General features: G+C 41.2%; 1 protein-coding gene across 2 annotated transcripts in view; it reads left to right on the forward strand.

The window, feature by feature from the left end:
• Positions 1-23,869, forward strand: part of RGS17 (regulator of G protein signaling 17) — a 76,078-nt gene that overhangs the window by 47,182 nt on the left and 5,027 nt on the right. Inside the window, exons 2-4 of one of the 2 annotated variants that reach the window (XM_028723706.2) lie at positions 3,650-3,793; positions 20,799-20,888; positions 23,505-23,739. In XM_028723706.2, coding sequence (XP_028579539.1) covers positions 3,675-3,793; positions 20,799-20,888; positions 23,505-23,739 — 444 coding nt within the window. In that variant the 5' untranslated portion in view covers positions 3,650-3,674. The remainder of the gene's footprint in view (positions 1-3,649; positions 3,794-20,798; positions 20,889-23,504; positions 23,740-23,869) is intronic. The other variant, XM_028723701.2, reaches the window with a different exon arrangement.

A 23,869-nucleotide genomic window follows, 5' to 3' on the forward strand; every position in this document is an offset into this window, starting at 1 on the left:
TGTTTTAGAAGTACAATTAGCAAGATGGTTTCAAATGAAACTCTACCTCATATCATGGCCCTATACAGAGCTTTACCTCAGGAATATGATGAAGGTCAAGCTATCAAGGACACTTGGGACGAAGGTCCTTGAGCTTGAAAGGGGGGAATGAGGCATCAGGCATAAGCCTGCATTTTATTAATGTTTGATCAGGGCTTGTATATTAAAGAGGGCTTAGATTTTTAAAAGTTTCACGCCAGGCAAGAAGGCTAGCTGCTTAAGAAAACACTGACAGTGTTTTCTTCCTAGACAAGGGGCCCCTTGATTGATAGCAGAAAACAATTCTCAAAGTCGTAAAAGCTGAAATTACAGACTGAGAGCAGGACATTGACCTACATGTTACAGAAGATAACAAAGGCAGAGATAAACATAATTAGGAATGAGTAAAAATGATACCATGAGCCTCTCTTAAACCTTGAGCTGTATTTTCTAAGGCCAAGAGCAATGGAGAAGCATCTAGCTGGCAGAAAAAGAGCATTTCTGGGAAGTCTTTTTTTAAAGGCAGTTTCTTTCTTAAACTGAGAGAGTTAAGAGAGCAATAAATATTGGGAACAGCTAAAGAGGAGAGCAGATGGCTGAAGGGGGGGTAAACTGAAGGGGTTCCTTTTAAAAGCTGTTTTTTTACTGAGTTCCCTTTTCTACTTCTACTTTGAGAAGCTTTATTCTTTTAAAAGGTTACCTATGATAATGTATGAAATATATTAGCTTAAATATATTGGCTTAAATGTAACTATGCAAAGGATTTAGAAAGTAACAAATTTAGATGTTAGATTCTTATTTCATAGAGTCCTAGAGTTGGAATAGACCACAGGGGCCATTGAGCCCAGCCCCCTGTCAGACAAGAAGACGCCATCCAAGCAGCCATCCAAGCAGTCCTGATATATGGCTGTCAGACATTTGTTTAGAAACTCTCAAATGAAGGAGATCTTTCAATGTTGATGTGAAACTCAAGATCCTTGACATATGTTTAAGATAAAAATTTAAGATTAACCATTTGTTTTAGAAGGCAATAGGGCGAAGAGGGCAAGAGGTGAGCTGGTAATTAATATTCCTTGTTGAGACACATGTAAGATATATTACTACTTATTTGTCATTTATAGATGTAACAATATATAGCTCTTTGTGCTCCATATAAGGACAGGAGGATGTGGGTGTATCTTTTGTGATTGGATATAGCAGGCAGCCAATAGGAAATCCAACCAGGCTGATTGGACAGATGCAGCCAAGGAGGAGCAAAGGGGGCTGGATTAAGGGAATATAAGTGCTGGCCATAATGGCAGGAGGCCAGGCCAGAGCTTGGTAACCATATACCACTGTGCCTCTCATTTATTTGTCTGACAAATAAATAATTATTTTAATTTCTCTATTGCTGCGTTGAATATTTCATTCCAGCTAAGCGTTAACCACAAGCAGGGTGCTACAAATGAATCTTAAGTAAATAGTCAAGCTGTGGCATGGAACTTCATATCTAAGTTAGAAATCATATGCAAACTTACTTAGGTGCAAGTCTTGTTGAATTCAAAAGGAGTTATTTCTTTGTATGCATAGGTTTGGGCTTCCTGAGGAGGTTGTTTTCTCCTCTGTCCGACTACTAAATTTTGTAGATTTCATTAATCGAATTGCAGAGGTTTCAAAATAACAACTCTCAGAGAAAGAGAAATGCCTACCCTGCCATGAGAAAAATGTGGTATTTTTGTGCATCAACTTCAAGATGCAGCTCAGACCCTAATCTGGCTTTTCCAAAACAGTTCAGCTCAGTCCAAATCGCTTCAGATGCTGCTCAATTCAGCTTAAGGTTCCAGGCCAAGTCTGCTTCAGGAAAAACAAAGATTCATTTCACTGTCCCGCCCCCACCCCCATTGATGATTTCAGAATTTTTTTAAATGGGTATTGCTTTTTCCCCTTTGGGGGAGAAGTGAATGAAATTTTCAGGCATAGTGGATAAAGCCAGCCAAATTACAATGAAATAAGTCTTGAGGTTTCTGAACTGGGCACCTTAACAGTTTGATTTTATATATATAAGAGAACATTTTTACAAAGCCATTCCAATAAGTAGAACAGATAACACAGAATTAAATATATTACACAGTTAAAATAATTATTAAAACCAGGTACTCTTATCAGATAAGAATTTGCTCCCCTGAAGAATTTAACTGATATTTCCCCACAAACTTTTCCTCTTCAAATTGTCACTTTTTCAGCAGTGTATTTCATAATTCCTTGTGAAGAAATTCTCAGAGTTAACCAATTTTAACTTTATTGTATAGATAGATATGACATATCCAGCAGAATTCAACCTATCCGTGACTTATGGTGCTTCACCAGGGCTTGCAATATATGTTTTCTGCTTGCAATAACAAAAACCAGCGAGATTGGCAAAGATCCGGCAGGCAACATAGTGAGAAGCAATGAGGCACATTGATTTCATTTTTCACAAATTGTTCCAGGCTCACAATCAAATCGTGAAAGTAGTATTGTCCATGTTGCGTGGGTACAATATCTACTTTTATATGAACCCAGAAGAGTGGCCACTTAAGCACTGCAAAAAAAGAAAAAGAAACCGCCAGGAAATATATTACCAAAAAAGGGGGAAACTAGAACACAGATTTACCTTAGCTAATTTACGTGCCTAAGTGCAAATTTAGAAATAATTTTATGAATGAGATAAAATTAGAATACATCTCATCATAATGTGGAAGACTGACCAGGTACTCGCCAATAAAGGGATTTTATTGTGTGCAATTAAATAAATAAATAAATAAATAAAAATAAAATAAAATAAAATAAATTTCAGGCTCCTGCTCTCCATTTTTCTTCTTCTTTAAAACCGGGCTTCATCTGGCCAGCCCTTCAAATAGAGGATGTTCCTCTGCAAAGTAAGGCATATATTGCCACGCTGTTTAGAGTAAAACAGGGAATATGTCTGTGTGTCTTCAGTGACATTCTTTCTCTGCAAAAAGAAAAGAAAGACGGAAAAGCTGTGATAGTCACATTGTCATTGGCATCTTAAACACTACCAAGTGCTATACAAACTGTGAGATGCATGGGTAACAAAAAGACTTTCTTAAACCAAAGGAATATGAAACAGCAAGATGGGATCTGTGAACATCTTTTAGGTGTTAAGCCTTGTGGCAAGCAACCCTGAAGCACTATCTCCCCAGATCCACACTTCAAAACCTTTCTGGCAGTGAAAGATATCTGCCCTTCTCCCCACATCACTACAGAAAATATATTTGCTGGAGAGGGAACCGTTTTTCAGGAATGCACATTGAAGAGGGAGCCCTTTGAACTCCTTTCCCTGTTCTCCTGATTAAGTCTAGAGGCCATCTTTGCTTCCAGAAAGGTTTAGGGAGATGGAGACTGGCAGGTGGAAATTTGCCCTGTACTCCTTACCTTCTGTGTAGCTTCTTTTCGGCACTCCTTCCTCCCACTTAGGGCCCCTGGAAATCCCACTTCACCTGAGACACAAAGTGGCAGACAGGATGTCACGCCGATGCTTTGATTTGTATTTTGAAGTTGAAAGAGGGCGTGAGCCGTTGGCTTCAATTTAGAAAGAGCACAAATGCAGGTTGCGTTTCCTTCATGTTCTTTTATGTCTGTGTTCTTGTAGCCACTGGGGTGCTGAAGTAGCTGAAATGAGAAAAAGGCAACAGCCACAAAATGAAGAAACATCTGCTGTGTCTCAAGCACCTGGAAACCAAAGGCCCAACAACACATGTTGCTTCTGTTGGTGTTGTTGTTGCAGCTGCTCATGGTATGTCATGCAGTCTATTTGATACCATAGCTAGTGCAGGTAAATGTCAACCCAAAGCCATCAGTTGTCAGGCTTAATGTAAAAAGCTGGGGGGGGGGGGCTTTTCTGTGCAGTAAGGTTGTTGCACCATAAACACTCATTTGATTTTCATTGCTTGCACACAGACTTCATGTCTTCTCTCAACGTTGTGCTCATGTTGCACATTTTAAAAAAGAAAGTAATTGAACAATGTGATTCCTAAGCACACATGCGCACACACAGAGCTCCCTCCTGATAATGCAACCAGAGCGAAGCAAGAAGAGCATTTGTGTGCATTTGCTTTTGCATATAATTTGACCCTCTCTAAAGTTGTTCTAGGAGAACTGGCTTTCCCCTAACCAATTTTAAAAGATGGGCATTTGAAAAGACTTTCCAAATTTTATATCTATGAAAACTTCCAACTGTAGAAATAAAAAAAAATAATGTAGCAAATATGTGCAAAAAAGTAGTTTTCTGATTATTTGGGGAAGCAGGGCATGGGGAAGAGAAAATGGATGATGATCTGTGCATTTTGAATTAATGGGAAACATGAACAAAACTGTCTTGTTTATTTCTACCTGATAATTTGACGAATAACCTACAGAATGTATTTATAGTCAGGATGCATTCGAATTCCACTGAGATCCTTCAACTGGCAAAGAGCCGTCATCTTAATGGGGATCAGGCCAGGAAATAGTTGCTGTTCAGCTCTTCCTAAAAGAATCATCAGCTCAGGAAATATGAGACTGAAATTTAGTGTTTATTTTCCTGTTTTTAAAATAACCTCAGATAACCATGTGATCTTTCTAGGCTGGGATAGCCTGCCTAGGATGCCTGTCACAAAAGTGTATATATAAAACTTTTAATATAGCAATATTTATATGCATGTGAACAGCTCAGTGGCATCAACAGGGCTGCAGTTACAATACAGCTATTTACTTGCTTAGATGCTCTGGGTTTCCCATGTGTACACATCTGTCTAGAAATGCCAGTAGCTAAAATTTCATAGCAGGGATACGGACCCTCAGCCCCATGAGCCAAATGTCATCCTCTGAGTCTTGGGAATCTCCCCAGACCAAACACTCTCACAAACCACACCCCTCACCAGCCCTGTCTTGCACCCTCCTTGAGTGTTTTTGCTTGGCTGAAATGTGTCCTTGGACTCTGATAACATTGATTACTTGCTTGTTTGGAGGATGGAGAGAAATGTGTCAACGTGAAGAAACTGGGCTACCAAAGACAAAGTTTGCATTTGTTGCTCTGACCTGGCAATGGCATATCGCCCCAGGAAAGCTACCAGAAGGGAATGTGACCCCTGGGCTAATTAAAAAGGTCCCCTGCCTTGCTGTAGTGTGATGAAGAAACAGACCCCAAGATGGAACAATGGTGCCATTAGGGCAGAACCTTGAGACAGAAATCCAGAACCGTATGAAGTGTGAATCGGGTCAGTCTGCTTAAAAATGCAGACCGAGCAAAATCCCCGCGCATCCCTGCCTGCACTGTGTGGTTTTATAAGCTTGAAAGAAACCATTATGTATAGAGAAGATTTCCTGCTCCATTATTCTGCCATTTCTCTTCCTAGGGGAAGATGGTTTCCAAATATTTCTGGCCAACGGCACCTATGCCATTCGCCTTTGCAAACCACTGTCCATATCACTGTTCATGTGTGTGAATTGTGCCTTGGATGTATGGGGAAGCCATCATGTGCCAAGGCATCATTTTCTCTCGTGGCCAAATGCAGTCCTCACACTGGCTACCAACTCACATCATCAACAACAACTACAATTTATTTATACCCCGCCCATCTGGCTGGGTTTCCCCAGCCACTCCGGGCGGCTCCCAAGAGAATATTAAAAACACGATAAAATATCAAACATTAAAAACTTCCCTGATAGTCAGGTAGTTGTTTATTTCTTTGACATCTGATGGGCGGGCACCACTACCAAGAAGGCCCTCTGTCTGGTTCCCTGTAACCTCACTTCTCTCAGTGAGGGAACCGCCAGAAGGCCTTCGGCACTGGACCTCAGTGTCCGGGCTGAACAATGGGGGTGGAGACACTCCTTCAGGTACACTGGGCCGAGGCCTAGAAGGGCACTTTGATGTCCATGCTATATAGTCATGGACATCAAAGTGCTCTTCCAGGGTCAAGCCAAGTGTTTGTTTGTCTGGGAAAGGGGTGGGAAAATTGGTTGCTATGAAGCTTTCTCCTGATTGCTTTTGCATGCTGGATAAGGAATAAAAAAGACTTTTTAAATATAGGTGAATATATAGGTGAATAATAGCAGTAGCAGCCAGTGTGGTGGGGCAGGAATATGGAGCCACCCTCCCGACACTGACCTCACCTCAGCTTACCTGGATGCTGGATTTCCACTGGTACCCGTACAGTCCTAGCTTGGCAACATCCTTCCCCACTCTATACCCATCCAGGTAAGCTGCATCCCTCCCGATTTTGGTAGGGCAAATCCACATCTCTGCCCCACCACACACACACTGCTAGTAAATAGTAGGGATAATGCAAGCTCTTCTCTGTGTTACGCAAGTATCACCCATGGCTGTCAGCTAATAGAATTTTCTGCTCTTTAAAAGCAAGCTGAATTTATTTACATTATACTTCTCTGGGAACTTTTCTTAGCTTGAAGTCGTTCTCAGATGGTATTTAAAAACAATGTTGCCCTTGGCAAGACTCCAAAACTCCACAGTCCCCATATAGTAGCTTGTGAGTATTTAGGATCTACGCATCAGCATTCGTTGCTTACATGCCCCCCAACCCAAGTCTTCAGTGTGTTTGTAAGTTGCAATACTGTCTGTCGTCACAGATTATGTGCTGCTAGTTATACAGTGTTCTTGTGAGATTTTGGGCAAGCCTGTTACAGCTTGCCTGCTTTAAAAAATAATAACGTTAGAAAGTTAGGATCAAAGTTGTGGTGGAAATGCCATTACTTGCAATTCTTAGAATTAGATTGGACAAAAGTATGGAAAAAGAATGTAAGGAGAAACAGATTGGATGGCCTAATAACTTTTTCTTCCATCTCTAACATTTGCAGTGGAAGGGTTTTTTAAAAAATTGGTTTTCTTTCAGGAAACAGGGAAAGATACAGCACAGATCTTTGAAGACCAAATGAATCAAATATATGATTCTAAAGGCTACTAAAATTACAGCAGCACATCCAACTCATGCTAAGGGGGGACAATGATGAAGTTGCATCTTAACTCTTTACACGATGACTGCTGTGTCCATATAGAAACTCAGGTTGACTCCTGTGGCCATTGAGCTCCAGCAAAAATAACAGTTGTGAGTTGCATCTTAAATAAGCTCTTTGAATGGTGCAGATGACCATGGAAATGACCATCACCATTTACGCAGAACTTTCAATGTACAGCCTGGTCTGCAAATAAAAAGTCCCTACCTGAAGGGTTTTCAATCTAAAATAGGCACAAGAAGCAACAGGGGAAAGGGAAGATGAAGGCAGAGGAAGAATGTGTGACTATTTCAATTACACATACTCTGGCTTAGTCTCCACCTTACTATAACTAAGTAGATGATCCAAAGGCTTTGTGGGAAAGCTGAGCACAGCAGCACTAATGGTGGGGACTGTGGTTGCCATTTTCTCTGCAAATATCCATTTAGTGTGGCATTATCAAATGGAGTTGTAGACCCACTGAAATGAATAACTAACTTTCACCCCCCCCCAAGCCTTAGTTGGATACAATCCATAGTGTCAGTCCAGGGCATTTGCAGGTGGAGCAAAGGCTGTCAAGAGGTGATTCATTGCCAGAACAGCCACATAGGTACCAGTGAAAATGAAAGCAAGCAACACCCCGCTCTGCCCAACTGATTCACTTAAATTATCCCATTTTTCCACCTGAACATGGTGTGGGGACAGAGAATTTAGTGCATTTTGCAGCAGCATTTCCCCTTCCTTCCCTCCCAAAGCCCAAAGCCTCTTATAAAATCTGCTAAGGTCATTTTGATGCCCATTTTATAAATGAAGAATAAATTCTTTTTCCAGACCATGCAGGCTGCTGTTGGAAGCCAGTCACTTAACGTCCATGCCCAATACTCATCCCCTGGACCACACTGTAATTCCAGTGGATTGACGTGCATGCTTCTGTTCCCGGTAAAGGCTTGGAAGACCTTTGTACCCTTGAGCCGGAACCTTTTTAAAAGCACCAGTCATCCTTAAGGCTGCATCTGTTTGACTGGCACATTTCATGTCAGGTGATGTTTAGTTTTCGCTTTCACTGCAGCCAACATTTGAATCAGAATGAGGATTAAGCCTTTTGTTTGCACAGCAACTGATAGTTAAATACTCACACCTTTGTTCAGTGGATAGTAAATTTATGACATCAATCAAAGCATTAGATATGGCATGAGAACAATTAGCTGTTTAAGAGAGGATGTGCCTCTTCTGTCATTTATGCCTCTTTAATAATAGGCATTGGCCACGTGGTACCTATTAATACTGCAAGGTTTCTTAGCTGGAAATATAGACCTAAGAGTGGATGTTAAGGAATAAGCAAAAATGTCATTTCGTAGAAAGACAGACATCTCTTCTCATTAACTTTCTTCCTGCTGGTTAAGTAAGTTCACTGATGAATCAAGATTTCATTTGCAGTGAACCTTCACAAAGTAAGGAAAGATTAGTCAGAGCCTCTCTAAATGTAACTAAGTGTGATCTACACATTTTGTTTTATTTAAAGCATGATACGGTTATCCTAGAGGCTGTGCCATTTCTGGAGGCAGATGGGGGTGCAGGTGGGACTGAATGCTCCTCCTCCTGGTCAGAAAACCTTTTGTCTCTGGAAAGCTAGGGTGCATGAAATAATGGTTGCTTACCTGCTTATTTTCTGTGTGCAGGGAAGTTTGGCATAAAACTGCTCTCCCGCAGGATTATTTCACATGTTTACTTAATATCTTTTTTTAAAAAAAAAACACAAAGAAAAAGACATAGTATTTGACTGGTGGGGCTTGCATTCAATCTGGACAGCAAGATCCAAGAAAAGAGAAGAGCCAAGGATACTTGTCTGCCTTAAGGGACAATGGAAGCTGATACAACTCGCTCCCACAGGAGGCAATGATGGACAACAACTTGGAGGACTTTAATAGAGGAGGTTGTCAATGGCTACTAACCATGATTGCTGGGCTTTGTCTCCACCGTCAGAGGCTTAATGCTTCTGAATACCAGTTGCTTAGAAGGGGAGAGTCATCTTGTGCTTAGGTCCTACTTGTGGGTTTCTCACAGGCATCTGGTTGGCCACAGTGAAAACAGAATGCTTAACTAGATGGGCCATTGGCCTGGTCCAGCAGGCTCTTCTTATGGAGAATTCCCATCCCACTAAAAAAGGGAGGGAGGGAGAGAATTGCCCAACCTGCCCTCAGTTCCATCAAAAAATAGATAAGAAGGCATCCAGGTAGTGCAGCTGGGATATGGGAGGAACTCAGAGATGTCAAAACATATGCTGAAGTGAGATACCCACAGTGAATTTTTACCTCCCTTATCTCTTTCCTTTCCACCAATCCATTTTCCACTCAAGCTCTATCCACAAAACAATGCAAGAAAATGTATGCATGTGGTTGCATAGCCTGTGGGATTCTAAGAAAGTTATGATGACCTTTGGTTTTAGCAAATGAAGTGTTGACTGACATTCAGAAGAAACCATGTGAGAATACCCTTGCATGATATTTTTAAAATTTTGTTTATTTCAGCTGGCAAATTACTGCATTTGTATTAATATTACATCGCTAGTTGTCTAAGAGAGGACCGTAGTCCATTCTTTAAAAATGAAAATAACTTATTTGACTATGCACTTGCCTAGTCCTAAGAATCATTCAAGTCTCTTTTACCAACCTTTGAAGCAGATTGGATCCATATTTTCATATGGATATGTCCTCCAAACCCTCAAATAAGATGACTCTCTCCCATTAGACTTCTTTAGTTCAGATGTTTAGAAATCTGCACCGTATTCAATATATGCCTGGCATCTAAGACACACCTCATCTTGCTGCCACCTCCATCCACACAAAGCATCAGAGTGAGCATTTTTTTCTTAAGAGAAGCAAGAACAACTGGTTCGAATTATGCAGCCTCACAACCTCTTATTCCCTCTAGCAAGAACAACACTGACCCCCTGCTTGGCTGACCCTTTAGAGATGGTTAAAGCCATCAGTTATATTACAGCTGTAACAACTGCAACTATATAAGTAAGTTTCAATGATGACCTTGGCATCAGAATCTTCAGTCACACCATCTTCATCTCACCTTGGGGATGGGGAACCTGTGGTCTTCCAGATATGTACTAAAATACCCATCATCCCTAATCACTGGCCATGCTGGATGGAGCTGATGGGAATGAGAATCTAACAGAACATCTAGAGAACCACAGCTCCTCATTCTTGCTGTAATGGCTTGGCATACTTTCCTAATGTATTAGGACTAACAAAACTCCTTTTCCTTGGGGATTATAATTTTAGAGGACAACTGATGAACTGAATTTTTGAAATATTTTTAAAGCCCTCCAAGTGTCCTTATTTTCTGGGGTGTCGCTGATTTAGAGAAGCCGTACTAGTTTCTGATTTGATCCTGGAATGTACCACTTTTCCTTAGGATGTCCCTATTTTCATTGGAGAAATGTTGGAGGGTATGGAGTTATCTAACCCCCGAGCCATCTGAAGACAATCCTGTATAAAGAATGTTGTTGTTTTTTATGTTTAGTGTTTTATTATGTTTTAATATATATTGGAAGCTGCTCAGAGTGGCTGGGACAACCCAGTAAAATTATCATTATGGAATGGGGTGTCCCTATTTTCACCAGAGAAATGTTGGAGGATATACTAATTCCATCAGGTGGCAGAAGAGCCTATTGCGACATGTGCCTTGAAATTTGAAGAGCCCTGCATTTTAATAGAACGTTAGTCCCCTCCCCTCCCTGAACATGCCCTATACTAATTAAATCAGACCACCCATCATGAAACCATACCAAAGCTCAAAAACTTTCCTTCTGCCACAGTGTCATAAACATAAGGTGGATAGATTATTCAGAAACTGACAGTATTCCCACCATTTCCCCCCAGTAAGTAAACGAACAAAAGTTTTACATTATTTTAATAGCGTGAAGTACAATACAAGGTCTTAGTTCTTCAAAAATTGGCTGTTGGTTCCTGACCTTCAAAGTGAAAAGTCAGAGTTGGGCATGGAAGTGTAAGGCCCAGAATGGCAGCAAGCCAGCACTGGAACCAGGTGAACTCAGCAAGCCTTCAGGCTGCTCACTAAAGTACTCAGAGTCAGCAAAAGTCACTGTTGGCAAGAAACCTCTTCCTTCTGGTTTTGTAATTTGCCTCGATAGTCTGAAAGCTCTTGCTTCTGACCTTATTACACAAATATTTCTTTTTATTAAAAGGAACATTTTTTCCTTGTATGGGTTTAACAGCTAACTTGGAGTTATAAAAAAAAGTCACAGCGTCCATGCTTTTATCATTATTTTTACAGTGAATTTGTGAGGTGTCTGACAACTATACATGTATTTTGGTAAAGACCTACAGAGAGAGAGAGAGAGAGATTAAGTGTCTTGTTATCCATCCCACACTAGGAGCCAGATTTCTCTCCTGTTATTTAAATGTACCTATCACTATAAAATTTGAGGCTGTCACATTATTTATAAAGATGGCTGGCTATATTATCACACATAGCTGTGGAGATTTTCCGAGTGGAAAGCAGTTTGAAACAGGGATTGATCTTCATTGGTATATATACTCTCGGTCTCATCCCACTTCTGCCCCTGGTGACCAGTTTTTGAAGAAGAGGGGGGAAAGAACTCTGCGAAATGTATTTGACCAGAGGCAGCTGGGGGGCAGGATCCATTGGAGGAAATGCTTCTCTTCAAGCAGTTTTTAACTCCCTTAAGAGCTTTTGCCTGCCTTCAGCCATACTTGGATGGAAGAAATTACTGAGCTTCACACTAAAAAAAAACCCTCAGCAGCAGGCCTACACAACTTGTGACCCATCAAGCTGAATGAAACCCACCAGTCACATATGGCAACCCACCAGGGGTTCGTTTCTACGTCCTGCTGGGTCTAGCCTACCCAGGGCTCTAGTAGGTAGCATCATCTGTTCATGTCTCATTGAGTAAATCTTCAGTAAGTAGCAAAGCAGGTTCATTAATCCGAACATTTCCAGTTTGTCTATTTGAATGCAAATAACTTCTTCGTACACTTTTTTGCGAGGCTCTGGGAGTCTGCTTTGTGTTCCTTAATAGCCAAGTGATTCTGATCTTTAAGCAAGGGGTTGGTTTGAAGCTTGGTAGTTCTGCTCTCCACTACATAAAGATTTTGCATTGATTCATCCTCCAGCACTGAATTATTGACCTTATCAGTTGCATTTACAATTAAGGGAGTAAATTTTTCAGGAGCCTGCATCCTGGAGTAGCTGCTTATTCTTTCCCAAGTTCTAGCACTTGTGCCTCCCTGACAATGTCTTAAATCCTTTCCCTGGGAGGAGGACACCAGCTTTTGAGGATTTTAGAACAACCACCTGGCCAACTGCAGAGATCATAGCGGTAGAACAGCCTCCACCAACCTAGTGTCCTCCAGCCAGTACAGGGCATAGATTTGCATATAATTTGCATTGATTTATATAATTATTTCTAAATATACCTATGCATTAGCTAATGTGAATTATATGCAAATATGTGCCCTGTGCTTAGTCCACTGTACCTGCTCAGTCTGCTGTCCAATTGCTCACCACTGCTGGGCAATGTCAGGGTATCCCTCTCCCTACTTATTGCCCTATGTCTGTGACTTGGCCTGGCAGCCCATCAAACAGAAGACACCTTCAAATGGAGGTCTGTCCTCTGGTAATCCTTCAACTAGAGGACCATCCTCAATAAAGTAGGACACATGGCCACCCTACTTAGCTGGCAGCCAATGGTGGGCTTGATGAGCTAGCTGCATTCTCTTCATTAATCCCTAGGGATATGGTACACCTGGGTTGCATCAAGAGAAGTTGCCAGGTGTTAGTAGCGACATAATGAGGTTATGGGACAGACAGGGTCTGTAGAACAGGTATCTACAATTCAGTAAACAGAGAAGCCTTTGTTGGAAGCATGCAGAAGAGTGATGGAGACTGTAACCCTATGCCCACTTACCTGGGAAGATGTTTCATTGACCTCAGTGGGACATACTTCTGAGTATACATGTGTAAAAATGTACAGTGAGTGTGTATGGTAACACTGTTTAGCCTTATTAGAAGGCAGAGATGGAAATGCTGTAACTTGCCTTTTCCTTTGGTCTATGTAGTCAAGCTCTGAACACAGCCTGCTCTGCACACCTAGAGTTTTCTTTCTCACACCTAATATCACTTAAATTGATGTGTGAGGAAAGATTTTATGTTTTGTCCCAAAGAAAGCCCCATGCAAAAAAAAATAGTCTGCTACAAAACTGCTCAGGATGCAAGATGTGGGAAAGAAACGAAACCTCAGTGTCCTTTTGGCTTCTTAAATTGGACACCCCTCCCCACAAGATGCAGTTCTCTTTCCCATAAGACTTCACACTGTTTTGAATGTCAAGGTGCATTATGTGAAATTAAGACAAGTTCACCTCAGGACATAAGCAATTACAAAACTGTATAAGGGTCAACTGGAGGGACAGGAAACAGTGGCAGAGATGCCAGAGTTAAGGTTGTCAATCCTTTCATATGTCTTTATTCAACAACTAAAGTACCAAGTATAGATGTGATACATCCACACATTCAAAAGTATCCTTTACAGAGTTACAGTTCTCAGCACCCTTAAACTACAGTTCCTAGGATCCTTTGTAGGACGCCATGTGCTTTAGATGTGCATTAGATGTATGGTGTGGCTGTGACCTACATTTCATTTCGTTTTACTCTCTTTTATTCAGAAGACTGCAGTGAAACTCAAGTCCATAAGACAGATACAGCATTGGCATGATTTCCCCTATTTTTCAAAAAAAAAAATCAAAAATCCATTGCTAGAAACTGTGGAGATAATGTGCTTTGCCAGCGCAGACCAACAATGTGTCATCTGTCAGTAAGTTCCTATGAGCTTGTATAGACTGCATTTGCCTAACAGGGGTGACATCATCTTGGTACACTCTCTGCTCAGCTCAGGAACTATGCAAAACTCATATCTACAAAGAATAGCCACCTGTGTATATGGAAGTGATGTTTTCTCAGGCATGGTTCCTGGCTGCTATGTATAGAACCAACTTAAGTCTTCTTTCAGTTGAACGACCAGCAGCAGCTTGGGTGTGGTGTGCTTATTGACGGGGTCCAGCTCACCCCTCCTATCAAATATTTACCCTTCAAATGGAAAATGATTGCAGTCAAGAAACTGTTTTCAGGGAGCTTACTTGAAACAGTGTAATTGGGCTCACTGAAAATAATAAATATATTAGTCTCTTCAGTTTGATAAGGACTGGGGAATTTTGATTTTTCTGACTTCATGGGCATATTGCAAGATGGTTTGGAGGGATTTCATGTTGTCATTTTAGTGAGGTTGGCATGTTGGCATCGTTGGAGACCAAGAATACCTGTTTAATCCCCTACTAGGAAATTCAGCTACTGTCCTTGCACCTTTATGAGTGGTGTGATGGGCAGCAGTTAGCAGGTAATGACATTGAACTCATTGGTATTGGGAGAGAGGCAATGAGAGTGCTACCCTGTTGGTTCTCTTCATGTCTCAGGGGCTTTTGACACCGTTGCCAATGGTGTTCTTCAGGAGCAACTGAGGAAGGTGGTGGTACTATCTTACAGGGGTTCTGCTCCTACCTGCAGGGTCGCTACCAGAAAGTCGTACTAGGCGATGGTTGCTCAGCTTCATGGCTTTGGACCTGTGAGATCCCTCAAGAGCCCAAGCTGTCTCCTTTGCTATTTGACACCTATATGAAATCGTTGGGAGCTGACATCTGGGGATTTGGAGCACGGTGTCATCAATATGCTGATGACACACAGCTCTATTTTTCCATTCCATTGGAACCAGGAGAGGCTGTGAAGGTTTTGGACAGACATCTGGATGGGGGTCAATAAACTGGGGTTAGGGAAGGGAACAAGTGCTTGCGGGGTTTTCTGCCATAGGTCCCAAAATAACTTGGTTGGCTTTGGATATTTTGCACCTTGACTTGGTGGGAAGCCTCAGGCAGCAGATTGTCTTGGGTCAGTCTTGCCAGTGAAACTCTATAAATAAAAAGCAGCAGGTAAGAGAGTTAGGAATTAGACCAAGCATCAAAATAAAACTCTTGTTTTGAGTTTCCGAAGACACATCTGAAAGTTCTGACTTTAGTTACTGAATCTAGCTCAGCGGCCCAGTTCACATTGGGCAAACCCTGACTTATGGTTTGTTTGAAGTGAAGGAACCATGACCCCCAGTTCAGGTGTAATGACACATGAGGGATCATGGTCTGTTGCTCCCATTAATTAGGGGGGGAGGAGTGAGCTGAGAGCCTTCTGTGCATTCACAATAATCCTCTAAGATTTTCTGCAACATGCAAACACTGCCAATGTTTTGATAATGGAATTATAAAAATAAAAAAAATCCCCTTCACCCCCTATAGTGGAGGATGAAAGATATAACTTCTGGCTGATATATTAGCTCACAGAATAATTTCCTGCTTGCAGAGGGTTTATCTTCCAACTATGTATCATTCCAAATCAGCTTAAAATGTCAGTTGCACCAGGAATAAGTGTCTGGGATTTTTAAACAGAACTCAAGCACTATCTCTGGACTCCAAAGAATTAAGCAACTCTTTCAAGACTGTCTCCTTACTTAAAACCAAGATGTTGTGGAATCCTTCAATTAAAAAGCAGCCCTACTCTTTCTTAAGACAGAAGGCAAAGAAGATAAACAGCCTTTAAAAATCTGGCAGAATATAAATATTCATCCATGTGGAGGCCCTACTGATGTGCTTAGGCATCCTTTCATACAGAATGTGCATCGTGTCTCCTTGTCTCTCTCCCCTTTTCTTCATTTTCACAATTTGGCTTCATGGAATTCTATTTGTACCTCTTACCTTCATTTTTGCTTCTCCTGTAATGTTCATTCGCATGGAGGGATTCATCCCATCATTTCTGTTTCCAGATGTTGGTTGATTCCAAAGTGCCCTCTCCAAAGTATGTTTTAAACCTCCCCTGGTGCACTTTATGTTCCACTTTACATGATTCAACTTGCAGTTGGTTGGAGCAAACATTATGGATGGCCACTTACCTGTATTAAAATGGCCACAGTCACATACTTAAATGGGACATTGTGGTGGACCAGTTTTCATCACTTGCCTGGCAGTGTCCGAACAGCTCATATAGCAATAATCACATGATCACTGAGAAATGCAATATGTACTTAGTGACATCCTAGTCATAAACATTTGGCTTGTGATAAGCTCACAGTACTGATCTGACAGTTGCTCTAACGTGGTCTGGTTTAGTTTCATTCTGGATCAGGAATGATTCAAATGTGTGGGGCCGGCTTCAACTCAATAGTTGTGCTGGCAGGAGCCAGAGCAACGAGTCCTGCTGGCACAATGGAGCTTGCTCATTTCTGCTCCCCTGTATGACCCTGCTTTCCTCAGCTCAGTGGGGTTGGGAGAACCCCCAAAACAGCACATCAAGGGAGGGGAGATAGTTCCATCAGCAGAAATGCTTATGCTGATGGAAGAATCATAGTAGCATGATGTTGAATTTCATCCATGGTACCTCTAGCTCAGGCTTCCTCAACCTCGGCCCTCCAGATGTTTTGAGACTACAATTCCCATCATCCCTGGCCACTGGTCCTGCTAGCTAGGGATCATGGGAGTTGTAGGTCAAAAACATCTGGAGGGCCAAGTCTGAGGAAGCCTGCTCTAGCTGGATTGTCACATTCATTGCACATGGATAGATACGTTCCAGTTGCTGGATGAGAAAGCAACCACAGTGCCAAGAAGATGATCAGTGCTGTATGTTTTCCCAGCACAGACACTCTGTTTCCCCCAAAACAGGCAATCAGCTCACACTCTAGATAGAGAGATAATGCTAAAAAAAAAAAAAAGAGGCTACGTATTCCCTTCTAATAGATAAGGCATGTTATTTATATTATTACTGTATCATGTTGAAGTTCAGTATTTACACTTTAAATACTCTAGGGGGTGCATTTACTCAGGGAAAATCAATAGTTAAGACTTCTGACTCAGTCCTATGGCACAAGAGCTTTCCACACATTTTTCAAAGGATCTGCTGACAAAGCAAGCTCAGCGCTTCCCCTTGCTGTTCCACCTTCTGCCCAGTCCCCTGCATGTTTAATTGGTGTCAAGACTTGTCCCTTCTTCCCCGTTGCCACTGTTCACCACTGTCATTTTTATGTTTTGTGTGCAGGCACATACACAGACATTTTAAAATGGGCAGCAAGGAGAATAGCATGGATCACCTGAAAAGAGCGGAAGAGGGATCAGGGAGCTATCAGCAGTGCCATAGATCAGTGGGTGGGGATTACATACCTGCCAACTATATGCATTCAATAAAACTTTGTCCAAATACGAATCAATGAGAAATGAAGAACTTTCACAAGTTCCATTTTCAATCATTCCATTGTAATAGATTGGCATTCCCTAAACACTTCAACCAGCATCTCTGCCTATAAGCCACATTTATTTGACTGTATTATAGCGCACACAGCATCTGGGTTACAGCATGTTGCCATAGTGCAATGCATGCTGCATGCTAAGTATATATTTGCTGGCATAGCAAATATATAGGAATGGCCCTTTTGCTTATTATCCTGTACATGCTCACCTAGACAGTCACTGAATTCAGCTGCTTAGCAAGAACCTGACTAATATGAATGCAGTTGGGGGTGTGAATGAATGTGAGTGATGGACAGGTACATCTTCATATGTTTGGGGAGGGAGAAGTACATGATCCCCACCCCACCCCTATTACATCCTCACAACAACCTCCAAGGATATCCTAATGCAGCTTTAAAGTCTGTGGTCACAAGTAGGATTCTAAATAGTATTGTACCTAAGTAACTCTGGTCCACGGTCCATGCTCTCTGCCTACTATATCACACTGTCTACAACACAAGTTTGTGATGTTCAACATTTACTCCCAAAGCAGGTGCCTTATTTGTTCTATTGGCGCTTTCCCGTTTTATGAGTCTTCAGAAAGTCAACTGGTGCAAATTTCTCTCTCACACACACACAGTTCTGCTTCTCCATTGAAATCATAGTTACTGCTGCATTACTGAATCACTGCTGAATCATTGTTGCAGACCAAAGACCAATGACATAGTAGTATTCTTATAGTGCCTGTAAGACAGAAGTATGCTCGGAAACTGACACATTGGGGGGAAGGGGAGTTCTGGCCCCCTCGGTTCAGTTTTTAGCATACAATTCATGCTACAAAAGGGTTAAGTAATTATGGAAAAACACACTCTGTTTCCCAAGGGCAACATTATAACCCTGCTCAGTTTCTTAGAAACACTGGGTACACATGAATGAATATTAGTGCTAAGCCAGACTAGTGGGTTTATACCCCTCAAACATTTACATACCCCTCAAAAAGTATGCTCTGTGTTCAGCAGGGACACTTGAAAGGCACAAAGCTGTTCACCAAGAGATTTTAGGATTCATTCATTACTCTTAAACTGAGCTTTCAGTGTTTATAGCTGACTATTCTACACTGCTTAGGATGATTGGCATGTGCTGCAAATGGCTGGTACTGTAAGGCTGAAATCCAGTGCACACTTACCTGGGACTCTGAAATTAAGTCCCAGTAAACTTAATAAGACAGGTAGAAGATTTCACTAATTTTTTCACCAAGAGCAGAAGTCATAATTTTGAAGCCTCACAGTGTTATCGAAAATGGTGTCTGCCATTTCTAATTTACTAGTCAGGTGAACCATTAACCATAAACGTGGATTACTGGGGGGGGGGGGGCATGGCTGGCCACAATTATAGAACTATCACTATCCTTATTGAAAATCATTTTGGTTCTGTCAAGGCTTCAGGTGGTGCCCCTGATGAAATCTCAAAAAAATCAACTTTTTGCTTTAAGTAAAATTGCATGGATCCACTAGTGCCAGGTTTTCCCAGTTTTATCCTCTGTATGGAGAGTTTCTTCAACAGCCCTTGACTCCAGTGCTGTAGAGAATCAGATGGTGCCCACAGAATAACTTTACTAACAACCTACATGAATGCTTTCTGTGGGTCCTGGTTAGGGCTGTGAGCAGCCCGGGGGGGGGGGGGGTTGGAATATCTAGTCTTTGTTTCCCTTAGAAATCCAGAGAAGCTCAAGCAGAAACTATTCCAAACTCTATTTTTTGCCTAGTGGCAACTATAAATTAGCTTACTGTATACCTACTGTTTTGTTGTGAATAATATACCTATTAGGGATCTTAAGCATAGTCATAGAAACCTAACATACAAATTTGGGAAGCAAATATTATTTCACAGCAAATATTTTTGTAGGAGAAAAAAAAATCCCCCATTACTATCCATTAAGCATTATAAAAGAGAGAAACAGGTCTTTGGGTGCAGAAATTTACATTGTTCTCTGCATCTAGTAATTGGAAGTAGATTTGATTTTGATTTTTTTGCTGGAAAGCAAACATGCTTTTATTGGCTTGGAGAGATTACTGGCCAAAGTGCCATTTATCACAGTGGTACATATTGAACTCACAGCCGAGGAGTATTCCTTGCACCTTAGTATTAAAACGATGGCTGGAGGCTCAATACCTATGTTTTATTCATTGAAGATGATGTATAGTTTGGATTAACTCTCTGGACAATGTCATCAATCATCATAAGACAAGCTCCCAGTAGCGCTAGGGCATACTGTTGTACATAGATATGTTTTTACACCCGATTACATTGTGAATGATGACTTCTTAAAGATATATGCTGAACATTAATGGCTCTAGTTGAAATAAATAGATGTTGCATAGTAGCAGTACCAGATTTGCTGGATTGTGCCCCAGTTTAAACCAGGCAGGTGCACCAAGTATTGGGGACTGAGGGCTCTTCAGCCTCCCCCTCAAGGAGGGGGCTGCCCCCCCAAAAAAATCCTGTGGCCCTGCTCTGCCTCCTCCTCCCTGCCCGTTGTCGCACAGGTAGAAGGAGGCCAATTGTGGAGCCCGGCAGCTATGCTCCAGAATTGTGTGGCAGCAGCTCCCAGCGAGATCTCACAAGATCTCACCAGAAGCAACACAATTCTGGTAGGTGACGTTTCGGCCGGGTGGAGGTGACACCTTCCCGTTTCACCTCAGATGGCAAAACGGGGCAGGCTGCCCCTGGGTAGATGCCATACTGATACAGTATGTCTGGCTTTAAATACAAATCAGGCAACTAGGCAGGTAAGGAGCTTGAACAAAAAGGGGAAACAATCAATCCTACTATTTTTAACAGGCCACATCATGTCACAGAGAGAGCATGGGAGCCAATGTTACAAGTTTCTATACTTGATCACTAAATGCACAATACCATTTTGAAAGAGGAGCCACCTAGTGGCTAGTAGCATTGTTGAATCTGAGCTGCCAGAAGACATTGCAAGAAATGCCTCGCTTAGAATTTATGAAAATAACAACTGTTGGGCCTTTTAAATAATGACAATATGGAACATCTTTTCTTTCTTCTTTTCTTTCTTCTTTTCTGTTCAGTTCTTTTCACATATGTGTTCCAAATATTAAAATATAGAGAGAGTCAGTTTATTGTCAGGACTTAATCACTGAAACAAATAAAGATTACAAAAGTTACAATTGAGGTGTTGATATTAAATATACAATCCGTCTCCTTTGGTGTTCCTTTGAGTAGAGGAGATGGAGGAGTCTTACAAGGTCAGGGGAATCTCTTTTTATGATGGGTATTCCAATGGTGGCCTGCATTTGCCACCAAGACAATGTCTCCTTTAAGAATGCAGGTTCACGTTAAACCTCAGTGTTGTTTTATTGTATATTCATTGTTTTAAATTAATTCTCTCTAGACAAAATAAAGTGTTGTACTACATTGCAGCCTCACTGTTAGGAATGAAGATAGAGGGGACAGTACAGGAAGGCCGACACACACAACTAAAATGGAGAGTATTCAAGTCATAGAAGAGTGGTAAGTTTGCTGTTTGTCTTCTCTATTTGCCTCTTACCATAAACTAAGATGGTCGCAATCTTCTGCACACATACTTGGGACTAAGTCCCACTGAACTCAATGGGCGGTATCAATGGCTACCTTAGCACAAAGATCTCTGTTTGTGCCATGGAACTTCCTTCCCTCCCCTCTTCCCAAATCTGCTCTGGACGGTTGGGAAAAACACAGAACAAGTTGGGGAAGAAATGAGTAGAAGGGAGGGAAGTTTCATTGTGTAGCCAGAATAAGGTTACCAGATTTTTTTCAATGAATCCGGGGACACTTTTCAACTTCAATGGATTTTATATGGGGACTGATTTGTAAATCCGGGGACTGTCCCCGGGAAATGGGGACGTCTGGTAACCTGATGGAACTACTTTGTTGTGGCTTACTTCTGAGTAAACATGTACAGGATTGCACTGTTAGTTGCTTCACTGTGTGTGCTTTCCTGTAATTCATACAAAAGCAACAACCAGAAATTTGAGTTTCTTCATGTAATATAACAGCAAAGGAGCATTGCTGATGCATAGTTGTGGTATAAATAAAATAAAATCAAGCATGCTTTCTCGTTTCTGTCAGCATATCAATGAATAATAACACATTTTTTTCTGTGCAGAGAAATAACTGTAAGAAGCAGAATTAGATTCAGGGCTATGCATGCTCCATGCAAAAATAAGTGTGTGTTAAAACTCCTGTGTTATGGAAATACAAATTCTGTGCCAAGAAAAGCTGAACTCATCATCATATATAAATTAGGAAATTGAATAAATTTTGCACACTGACTCTTTTGCGTAATTTATTTTGCTTTTGCTTGTCATGGTGAGAAGCAAATAACTATATGGAGCCCTGAGCTCTGCTACCAAACTATTGGCATTCTTATTCATCCATACTTCTATGCCTTCTTACAGTTTAGTAAGTCACTGTTAATTTTATTATGTATGCTTTTAAAACTGTTTATCAGTTTCTGATAATTAGTATAATTACTTGCTGTTCTTAATATCTGTTTTTAGCATTATTTTAATGTATATTTTATACTCTTATGTAAACTGCTTACAGGTATGGGCTTGTGTGTGTTTTTGTCCTCTCTCCTCCTTGTGCAATAAAAGGGGAGTGAAAGCTTCCACTTTCGCTGTTGAATAAACCACAGTTCCATGTTATGTATGAACCTAGAGAACTGTGGATAGTTATAACCAATGTTAGTTACAATGGTCTGATACATAACAGATTGTGAAACTAACAGGTTGCTTGTTAGTTAAGTAACAGGCTGTTAGTTTGTTAACTAACAGGTTGTAGAAACATGCTGGCAAGCGTGGGGGCAATTCCTACTGAAATCTCAGAAACCAGATCTTTTAATTAATGCAAGTGGAAGGCTCAGGAAGGCACAGTTGAAATTTTAATGGTCGTCTGAGCTGGGTCTCTCTGTTGCATCATCCATTGAGGATTCACACAACTGACAGCACTCAGCTGAGGTTCTGGAAGAGCAGGGAAGTTCATCCCTTGTTCTGTCGTCAGACACATACCCATGTCACAATTACACTGATGTAGTTACCTTTCAGGCATACGTGCTACCTTATACTGAGTCAGACCATTAATCTATCTAACTCAGTGTTGTCTACACTAGGAGCAGACAGCCTTCTAGGCCCCAAGTGGCAGTGTGTGAGCTTTTGGATCCAGTGGGTGTGGTTAGTGATAGGTGTGGCTGGAGCCAGTGTTGCCATATACAGAATTCACATGCACACAATGTTCTTTTTCTTTTGCCCCAGTTTTCCTTTCATTGGTTTTTCATTAGCCTCCCTACCCGCTTTCATTTGCCTCCCTTTACAGCATCAATTCATTTCTGACATTATACTGCTGCTCCTCCCTTTTTATATTAGTTCAAGTTATTGGCCTAATCCTGTCTTATTGATAACCTTACTACATGCTATAAATTACAAACATAAGAGTATTGGAGCTTACTGTTGTTGTTAAGTTAAACTATTGCACCAATTCAAGATCTGAGACTTTACAAAATTGCCTTCATGGTTTTCAGTCTAACTTTTTTCTTCCCTTTCCACTTCAAGGCAATGCCATCTTGTGGACAAGAATGATTTTTCATAACATAGCATCCATTAGTTTCAAAGAATGGTACCCCATATTTCTGGTCTTTATAAGTTGAAGAAAGGTTTTAATAATCCATTGCGCAGCCATTTTGCTTATAGAAACAAATTTTAATATCCTTTTTAGAATTAATTCACACGTCTCATGTTTCCCCTCTGGCCAACTCAAGTCAAAGAGTGAAGCTTTCATTGGAGAGGGTGTATGGTGTGGGGGGGTGTAAATGCATGCCGGGGGGGGCATGCACCTGCTCTCCATCCATGCTTGCTGGCTTGTCAGTTTGAGGTCTGCGCTTTGGGATTAGGATAAGATTTGTATTTCCATGGGAGACAAAATGTCTGTCCCCAATCCCAGCACTCATCTCTGACTCCTGTACATAACCTGACAACCTACTTCTGTCATCTCTTTCTAAATTTGAATTGTTTGACTGCTAGCTTTTAGAATTAGAAACACTGAATAGCTTTTCGTTGTTGTTGCTCTTGTCATTGTTTGTTTGTTTTGCAGCCAAAACCCTACAGAAGATGAAATCCTGTCTTGGGCTCAAAATTTTGACAAGATGATGAAAACACCAGCCGGTAGGAATATTTTCAGAGAATTTCTTCGAACAGAATATAGCGAAGAAAACTTGCTGTTCTGGCTAGCATGTGAAGACCTGAAGAAGGAACAGAACAAAGAAATTGTTGAAGAAAAAGCAAGGCTTATATACGAAGACTACATTTCTATACTTTCACCCAAAGAGGTAATACCATAAATTCCAAATTGGCATACAAGCTTGGGGTCAAATGTGGCCCCAGGCCCCTCTCTCTCTCTGGCCCTTGGAATTCTCTGAGGGCCATGCCCTTCATCTGCTCTGCTGTGCATTCCCCTTG

The sequence above is a fragment of the Podarcis muralis genome, chromosome 3 (assembly GCF_964188315.1).
Source record: "Podarcis muralis chromosome 3, rPodMur119.hap1.1, whole genome shotgun sequence".
Classification (NCBI taxonomy): Eukaryota; Metazoa; Chordata; class Lepidosauria; order Squamata; family Lacertidae; genus Podarcis; species Podarcis muralis.